The following is a 9645-nucleotide window of genomic DNA, read 5'->3' as shown; positions in this document are numbered from 1 at the left end:
ATGGAATAAGTAAACTTGATTTCATCTTCCAGTGATTAAAGCCTTTTGCTTATAGCAAGTAGCAAAAACACATAAAATAACCTTATAAAAAATTCAGTAAAGTCATTTGGCACCTATAGCATTGATACATTTATTGAATAGAGACTTTGTTCTGTGATCTTTAAACATATTCACAGAAGGTTCCAGCCTCTTGTGGTTGTGGTAAACATGAAGGATAATGATGATATTGACAACTAAATTTGCAGTATTCTGAACATATAAGCCTTCCCGAGTACAGATACTCCAGGCCCCATGGAATGGAAAGAAAAGCAACTTTTCAGTGGAGGCTGAGTCATGAGTCCCTCTCACCAACCCTGGAAAGGAGAACCCATGCACTTGCTCCCACCCAGAGGAGTCAGTCTTGTCCCAGCATGTAGAGCTCTGCACATAGAACAAAGACATTCAAACAGCAGAGTTCTTAGGGTGCCTGGGTGGCTCAGTGAGTTAAGTGTCCAACTTTGGCTCAGGTCATGATCTCACTGTCTATGAGTTCGAGCCCCCCATCAGTCTCTGTGCTGACAGCTCAGAGCCTGGAGCCTGCTTCCAATTCTGTGTCTCCCTCTCTCTCGGCCCCTCCCCCACTCGTGCTCTGTCTTTCGCTCTTTCTCTCTCTCTCTCTCAAAAATAAACATTAAAAATATTAAAAATATAAAAAATAGAGTTCTTTAGAGTCAAATAAATAAATACACTCAAAAACATGACATACATTTATAAAACTGGCCTATGACAAGGGGATTAGGGATAATAGGGGCTAATTCTTTCTCTACATTTTCAGTGACCAGCATGTATGCGGGACAGTCTAGATAATGAATTTGGTCAAAGACAAGATTTGATCAGCCTTCTATGGTGTTGAAAGTTGATTGTCCAACTTGGCCGTTGATTGTGGCTCAAGTTAACAGAAAGCCTTTTCAGGGGCTTTCCTTTAAGATCACCCAATATTGATAGTGTCAATGCATAAATCATCTTAATAATCATCTGTTGGTCTTAGACCTCATCCTTGGTGAAGGCTCAGGGGCATGTCCCTCAGACATAACTGTTCAGTGAGCAGATGGTAAGAGGGCCCGTGTTCGTCCCTTCATTCGGGAGGCAAGGGGAGAAGATCGGCCTGAGAGCCTCTTGGAAAGAGGCTGGAGGGAAGCTGTAGATGAGGGACTCATCTGTCACGTTGTAGAACGCTATGTGTCCAGACTCGTAGTCTAAGAAAACGCCAACCTTATGCACAGGCTCTCGGACGTGTTGACCTTTTAAAGGTGATGAGACCCAAAGACTATAATCTTCTCCAATTTTTAAGCCTATAAGTGAGAAGAGGTCCCCAGGTGGCTTCGGGAGATTGCCCTTTCGGCTCACGGAGTCCTTGCAAATGCCCACTTCCCACTCGGTCTTGTTGCCCACCTCCACCTCCCAGTAGTGTCTCCCACAGGTGAAGATCTGAGCGCCCAGCACAGTTGCAGACTGGTCAAATCGTTCTGGGTTGTCGGGTAAGTGCTGTCGGATTCCTCCATGTCTCACGCTTTTCAGATCCTCAGACAAGACAAGATAGGCATTGGCTGTAGCTGGATCCAGAGTTATGTCCGCTGCAAGAAGAGAAAAGAATGAACCCCTCTCGCATTCTTGAAAACCCTTTTACATATGTGGAATTTTAATTAAATTCTTAGTTTCCAGTCCTATTTTTAAAAATATGATTTAGGTGAGTGTGGTGAGGAGTTTTGTTTCGCTGAGAACAGAATCTCTGAGCCCTTCTCTCACTGTTTCACAAACACTGAGAGCAAATCTCTGAAAAGAAACAGAAGAGAGTCATGTGGACAGTGATATTTAGCCTGCCTGAGAGGAGAGAGAGAGGAATCGCTGATATAATGGAATGGAATAGAATAGCAGGTTTCTGTTTACAGCATAGCTTTAAAACTCAGAGCTATTTATCCACACGGGGCATACTCTGTCATTTGTATTCAGTTGAGCCAAGGCTCCTTCTGATTCTTCAGTTTGGGTGGGAGAGAAATAGAGGCAGCTATCCTTTCTGGACTTCTCCTTAGGTGCCAACCATAATCTGTACAGTATCTCATTTAATCGTGGCATTTCCCCCCATTGTATTTATTTATTTATTTAATGTTTATTTTTGAGAAAGAGAGACAGAGTATGAGCGGAGGAGGAGCAGAGAGAGAGGGAGACACAGAATCCAAAGCAGGTTCCAGGCTCTGAGCTGTCAGCACAGAGCCCGACGCGAGGCTTGACCCAGGGCTCGAACTCACAAACTGCAAGATCATGAACTGAGCCGAAGTCAGTCGCTTGACCAACTGAGCTACCCACGCGTCCTTTCCCAGTTTTACAAAAGTGGAAACTGAGGTTCTCAGAGGTTTGGAAACTTGTCCAAGATTACAAAGTTACTGAGTGTTGGAATAGCAATTCCCAGTCAGCATTTTTCATTATGTCATGCTGAAATGCAGCCTCCTATGAGATTAGTGAAACCACCTGTGACCAGTTGATAAGTACACTGTGAACCAGTGAGAGACCCCTCCTTCCCATCTTCTGAGAGGAGGTCACAGAAGAGGCTTCCAACTTTCAATGGCCTCTCAGACAAGATTAAGTGCCCCTACCATGTAATTTCATACTTTTATTTATAGATCAAATTCTAATCATCACTAATTATTTGAGATTAATGTCTGTCTCCTCAGTTCCACTGAAAGTTCTGTAAAAGCAAAGGCAGGCCTGTCTTATTTATCACTATAAGAAAGCTGAGATTTTAATAGCATAGCACCAGGTACATAGTTGGCACTTATCAAGTATCTACTAAATCCAAAGCCCGTTAGACCTTCCTCTGAAGGTCAGATTGTCAACAAGATAAAAGTTAAAAATGAAGGCTGAATTCTCTTCACGATAGCTAGCCTAAATATCTAGAGCATTCTAAAAGGATAGCTTGAATGTTGCCTCATTGAGATTAAGAATTTAAGTAGTTTTTACCCTCACAAGAACAGAGGTAGAAATGCAGAAACCCCTGAGGAGGTGTGTGTGTGTGTGTGTGTGCGTGTGCGTGTGTGTGTGTGTGTGCGCGCGCGAGTGTGCGCGTGCTCACGCAAGGCGATGAAATGGACAAAATGGGACAGTAAAAACAAACAAAGGAAGTGCCAGGAATCCTTAGAAAACACAGGTAAGCGAACCCTCAATCAAGTGTGCTTCTGTTGGCTCCAGAACCCAGACGGTCTGTGGCCTCAGCCCACCCTGAGGGTTCGCATAGACTCACGGCGCCTTCACTAGAAGCCTGGCACCCAGATGGTGAGTATTCTGTCAGAGGACGCTGCCAAAAAGCTCAATCTTGTATACCCTCGTACACACTGAAGTTCAGTCTGCAAATCCCTGGAGGTTTGACAAACGAGGCTGACTTACTGCTGAATTTTTTTAGCATCTCCCTCATTCCAGTGATGCGGCACAGACTCAGTTCCGTGGCGGCCGCCTCTGGACACTGGAGCAAGAGTGGCTTACTCCTACAAGAGGGCAGAGACAGTCACTCTGTCTGCCCTGCGCAGCCCGCAGGACCTGTTGCAAGCTGAGGGTCCAGCTTGATGTTCCCCAACAGCATGGACACTCTCCTCCCCACCCTGACAAACATAGCAGCAGCACACCCCTGTGTCTCACATAACTGAACACAGACTGGAAACCCACCTTTCCAGTGTTCCTTTCACATCCTAAGGGGAGAAAAGAAAGAGGGTTAGTATCTGTGCCCTTTGATCTCTAGCAAAGACAGAATCCATTTGGGATCTAGTCCTTTCTAACTTCACAGAATCCACTTTCCATGGCTGTAGGACACCTTGCGTGGGAGAGCAAGGGGTAGGGGAAAAAAATCCCCAATTTCCTCCAAGGGTGGGTTCCTGTGCACAGGAGAGGGTTCTCCTAATGGCGGACTCTCTTGTCCGTTCCTCATATCAACACTTGGTCAAGAGAACCTGATGCTGACAAAAGAGCCAAACCATCGATCTTGTTATCCGATGCCTCAGGGAGTCAAAGATCAGCAAAAGGGAAGTGGGAGAGCTGGAGTAAGCCTGTGCGCAGTTGGAGTGCGTGCCTTGCTGGAAAATCACTAAGTTAAATAGCCTTCTGTGGGGGCATCCGGGAGGCAGAGGTGAAGCAGCAGCTGGCTCACACAGCCCGCCTTTACAAAGGCCCCAGAGAATGCAGTAGTAGCTCCGGGAGGCAACAGAGCAAAGGCAGTGAACAATATGGGCTCAGTACAGAATACTGCGTTTCGACTACATATTAGCTGTTTGATAGGCAAATTACCTAACTGCCAGAGGCCTGAATTATTAAGTAAGAGCTACTGTAAACCCACAGGGTAGATTACAATCACCAAGAGTACATAAAACAGTATTTAACTTCATCAGGTCTCTGTGAAGATGAAATGTAGTGTGCCAGCAGCACATAGTAAATGCTCATTAAGCAAAATAACGAAGCTGAAGTTGCAGACAGGCAGGCACAGCAGAAAATGGAGTCATCCTCAGGCTTGGTTTGGATAGCTGTTCTACTGGGTTTTGTTTTTCTCTGCCTCTTCAGGACTGTCTTTATACTATGGAACATTAATTCTTTTTTTAAAATGTTTATTTGTTTTTGAGAGACAAAGAGAGAGCACAAGCAGGGGAGGGGCAGAGAGAGAGGGGGAGACAGAATCAGAAGCAGTCTCCAGGCCCCAAGCTGTCAACACAGAGCCCAACGTGGGGCTCCAACCCATGAACCATGAGATCATGACTTGAGCCAAAGTCGGATACTCAACGGACTAAGCCACCCAGGCACCCCTCGAACATTAATTCTTTAGGAAAACTATGTTGGGGCTGGAACTTAGTTTTTTGGGTAAATAAACACTTATTTTTGCATGGCTTGAAATATTATGGGCTACGACATGTTGTTGTTGTTGTTGTTACTGTGGCATTGATTTTCCCAGTATTCTTACCTCAAAAGATTCTAAAGTGGAGCGCTGACAGGTGGACTCTATCTGCTCAATCATCTTGCTTAGGCTTCTTATTTGCTGGGTCAGCTTGATCTCATTGTCCCTCAACTTCTTCATGTTCTCCCTTTCCTCCTTTTCCAGTAACTGGAGCTGTAGTTGTTCCTCCTCCTTCAAAAACTGGCGCATTTTTACATATTCTGACACAACAACCTGCTTACAGGCCCTTGTCTCTTCCTGTCATCCACACACACACATGCGTGCACACACACACGGGAGCAATATAATAAAGTTAGTGACAGAAATGCCTGTGCAGACTTTTAGTCCTAGCAAAGTCCTAGAGTTCCACTGTGACACATAACCCATATTCTATTAAGTAGTTGGGGGGCTAGTGTGATATTTTAGGGGGTATGTGTGCTATAGATACAGTAGCAGACAAAACCAAAATGTCTATTCCCAGGAGACTGTCATCCTAGTGGGGAAAAAAATATAAACACCAACTATGATAGGTGGTGATCCATACCACGATTTAAAAAAAAAAAAAAAGCAAAATTGGGGCACCCGGGTGGCTCAGTCAGTTAAGCATCTGACTTCAGCTCAGGTCATGATCTCACCATCTGTGAGTTCGAGCCCCATGTTGGGCTCTGTGCTGTGGTTCAGAGCCTGGAGTTTGCTTTGGATTCTGTGTCTCCCTCTGCCTCTGCCCCTCCCCCTCACACTCTGTCTCTCAAAAAATGAATAAATGTTAAAAAAAATTTTTTTTTAAGCAAAATAAAGCAAGGGCAAAAATATGAAAAAAAAAAGTGTATATTCATTTATTTAATAAATATCCAATGAAAGCAGACTTAGGATCACATCCTAGAGATAGAGATACACATCACAAATACTCCGCTTTGAGAACTCCATTTATTGGGAGAATCAGATACATTTTTAAATATCTGACTCAACATTTAGGTCTTTGCAAGACAGCTCACGTTCAAATCTGTGACTAACTCAAGCTTTTGTTTAGGCATACTAAACCAAACTATTATTTGGCCTTTATTTTATCTTTTTTTTTTTTCACTTTCTTTTTACCCCAAAGCATTTGAGCTATTCCTTTTTATTGATTTTTGATCCTCTATTGTCTGTAACTTGTAATTTTAAATAATTATCATCAGAGCTATAATAGAGGTAGCCACCAAGTTGTATAGATGTATCCAGAAGAAAATAAAATAAGCAGGCCTGGGGATGGGGAAATTGTTTGAAGTGAGTCTTGGGATTCCCAGGTGGACAAGCAGAGGTACACAGCCCAAAGTAAAGGCACTGCATATTGTAGGACAGGGATTGGAAAATTTGGTCTTTTTCGCCTGGTATTTCACTAGGTATCCCTTTAGTCTCCCTCATAGAACATATACGAGATCCAAAAGTAAGACAGATACTGACCTTGCACAGTGTTACTCTCTCCTTCTCATGGGATAATACAACCTGAGTTTCCTTTTTCTTTTTACGCAAAAGATTTAAGATTTCCTGGAGTTTCTCCTGCAATAGAAACAAATTCTCTGTGGCAAATGAGCAGAGCACCGGGTTGTGAAGACTTGAGGACCAATAAAAATATGATGAGCGGGACCTAACACAAGGAGTGAAGCAGGATCCACGCCAAGTTTGGGGTCTGGTGCCTGGAGACCAGGACCCGTGATTGTCACCAATAGAGAAGATTATGGGCATAAGTGATGGAACGTGATTTGTGTTCTGAAATTTATATTGAGCAGCCAATCTTACTTTGTGACGCTCCTCAGCCTCACTGGAGGGATACAATCTGTTTATTCCATGACGCTGGGTTGAGAAAGCGTTTACACCCTGCTGCTCATCAGAAAAAGCCTTAGCGACTGCCAGCATTCTCCCAGAGCTGCCTTGTCCGCCCTCGCTCTGCAGCACCTGGGATCGGAGCTGTTTGCCGATGCCAGCCAGCCTCCCCAAACGCTCATTGGGCTGGAAGTGTGGACTCTCCAAGGCCCTCCAGCACTCAGGACAAGATAAAGGAGTACTGTGTTCCTCCCAGCTCCTCAGGAGACACACCAGACAAAAGCTGTGCCCACACTCAGTGGTCACCGGGCTGGTGAAATAGTCCAAGCAGATGAAACAGGTCAGTTCTTCCCTGAGATTCTCCATCAAATCTGCTGTAGACATTTTTACAAAGAAAGACATCAAGGCAAGGTGCTGCCTCTATTCCAGGATTAGAAAAGTCCTCCCTGAGGTTCTATTGTTTTGAGTAACAGGTGGGTGATCAGTTTCTATGTTGTTAATACGAAAAACTCTTACTCTCCTCTGTGCCTGATTTCACCAGTTGACACATACTCTCCCAACAAAAGGCCAATTATGACTTAACGTGGAACCCTTGTACACTGGGTTCACCATCAACCCCAGACTTTTAAGGAATGTCTCACTGTTGAAGCAACATACTGGGTACTGAGGGTACTTGTTTCTAACAGACTTTCTTCAAGAGTAGGCTATTATATGTAAATAGCACCAGAAAAACAATGAAGTACCTTGATCTTAAGCTGAAAGGTTAGGTAATTTGGTGTGAGCCATTACAGAGATTTAAGTTATAATGACCTCTAATAATATCCGAATTGGAAATATGGCCCATTTTGGAAAACTCCACTAATGGAATCTAGTTAAGAAACCGAAGGCAGAAAATCGTAATACCGATCCCTTCTCTTGATAGGCCCTTTTATGTGCTTGACCAAAGCCTAAAATATTTTTCTCCTTAATCAGGTACTGTGTACTTTTATTTCATCTTATTCATCCCAACAAAATGAGAGCAAGTCCATTGAAATATTCCCTGACTTTAAACGTATAATGGATTACCAGAGTTCTATTTAGTGCTCTGCCCTGCAGACCATGATACCTCTCCACCACCATTGAAAGCATACAAAACCTCATTATTGTTGGAAGTTGCCTCAAGAGGCCATAACACTATGGACTGAATGGGGGCGAAAAAACTGTACTTCAGAATAAATATAATTTTATTCACTTATTTTCACTAGGTCTTCTTCAACCCCGTATCAGTTCTTACTGAGCAGGTATCCAATGTGCAAATCGTTTTAGACCTATGTGAAACTAAATGTCTAGTATGGAAATGGTGTCCAGTGACCATTGAGATTATTAGTGTCTTACTCTATAAATCTGTATTGCCATATGCTCATGAGGCAGCACTTGTCATGGCCCACGACCCGCTCACTGACTGCCAAAAAGTGCAAACTTAGAAGTTTTTCCTTAGAATCTAACCAGTTTCTCCCTCTCATTGAGTTCATCATACCTTATTTTTGTTCTTATCCTGTCTTGTGCCAGCGTTGACAACTATCCATGTGTCTCTATTACCTATGCTATTTCATTAATTGCTTTCTGATTTTTGCGGTTGCCACTGATTCTTCTTCCCCACTTCCCTCCAACAGATGCTGGGTGTTTTCCTATCTTGAACTTTTGTAAAAAGAAGTTTTCTGGAGGTTTCCTCCATTTTCCTTCCTCCTAGTCAACACTCATCCTTTTGAAGTTATTAATCCAAATGTTTTCATTGTATGTCCTTTGTGTAACATTTGTGAATTACTGAAATGAGAATTTACAAAAACATACAACAACAACAACAAGTAACACAGCAAGTTATAATAATTTAAATAGAGAGGAAGCATCAATTTGGGGTCACAAAACTTCTCTGTACTACTTAAGATTACTTCTAGCCTAGTAACTGAGGTACAGCTTCACAGTATTTTTTAGGAGTTAGTCGTAAGTAAGGGTCTTGCAAAAAAAAATCTATAATAACATTAACTGCCTTTACTGGAAAAAGGATTTATGAACTATCACCTACATTCAGTGTGTTATTCCCACACAAACCCAGAAGGAGCCTTTAACATTGACCAGGACCGTTAGAATAAGCCTTTCAATAGATATATGGTACATCACAGATCCTGTATTCCAATTTGGAATGGGGAAACCGACATGTTCTAAGTTAAAGTCACACTGATCTGTTCCATCCCACGTCCCTCTTCTAAGCAAACTCTTTTAATAAACTCCTTAATACAATAACCATATCTTATTCATCAGTGACTAGAAGAATTATTTGCATATAGCAAGGGCTCAACTTATTTGTAAGTTGTAAATGAAAAAACAGAGGAACTATATTGTTATACAACCACAGTCTTTTATCTCGCTGGAAACCAAGTAATTATGTAGTCCAACTACCATGTATAAATGGTGAAGAAAATTGAGACAAATAAATTGAGTTGATCCCCTGACTACTTGCTTACTACATGAGTCCAGTTGGGACTGGGAAACCGGGCCTCTGACCTCTGAGTCATTCTCTGTTGTTCATACGCTACACTGCATCTCACTTGTTGACTTGTGAGTGGATGAAATTTTCCAGTTATCTCAATACAGTGAGTATTGGTAGAATATTTCAGAAGGAAATTGGACAGCTGTTATTATGGTGTGATGTTGTGACAGGTATCTGAAATCACTAGCTACACTCATTATTGGGGATGCAGACTTCTTTACCATCGCTCACAACACATTTGACTGAGCTTAGTTCATAGATGAAGAAATTCAGAAATAACTCGTAGACAAAGAGTGGGCCAGCCACCCCAAAATACATTACACCTACCCTTGGGGCACTGCACTGTCAGACATGATTTCTGAGATCAACA

General features: G+C 42.7%; 1 protein-coding gene across 4 annotated transcripts; it reads right to left on the bottom strand.

Annotated features, from left to right (window-relative positions):
- Positions 1–733: 733 nt before the first annotated feature.
- TRIML1 (tripartite motif family like 1) lies at positions 734–7277 on the bottom strand. Of its 4 annotated transcripts, none has more exons than XM_058720032.1 (6): positions 6725–7277; positions 6389–6484; positions 4973–5146; positions 3694–3716; positions 3418–3515; positions 734–1613 (listed from the first exon to the last, which is right to left on the bottom strand). In XM_058720032.1, the coding sequence occupies exons 1-6, from the start codon at positions 7148–7150 to the stop codon at positions 1063–1065; spliced, it is 1368 nt and encodes a 455-aa protein (XP_058576015.1). In that variant the 5' UTR covers positions 7151–7277; the 3' UTR covers positions 734–1062. The 4 variants fall into 4 exon arrangements, with proteins under 4 accessions (XP_058576015.1, XP_058576017.1, XP_058576014.1 ...); XM_058720034.1 differs by having other exon boundaries at positions 6881–7277; XM_058720031.1 differs by having other exon boundaries at positions 4973–5203; positions 6725–7276.
- Between the last annotated feature and the right edge of the window lie 2368 nt (positions 7278–9645).

The sequence above is a fragment of the Neofelis nebulosa genome, chromosome 3 (assembly GCF_028018385.1).
Source record: "Neofelis nebulosa isolate mNeoNeb1 chromosome 3, mNeoNeb1.pri, whole genome shotgun sequence".
In the NCBI taxonomy this organism is placed as follows: Eukaryota; Metazoa; Chordata; class Mammalia; order Carnivora; family Felidae; genus Neofelis; species Neofelis nebulosa.
This window is presented reverse-complemented; position numbering and strand designations above follow the sequence as displayed.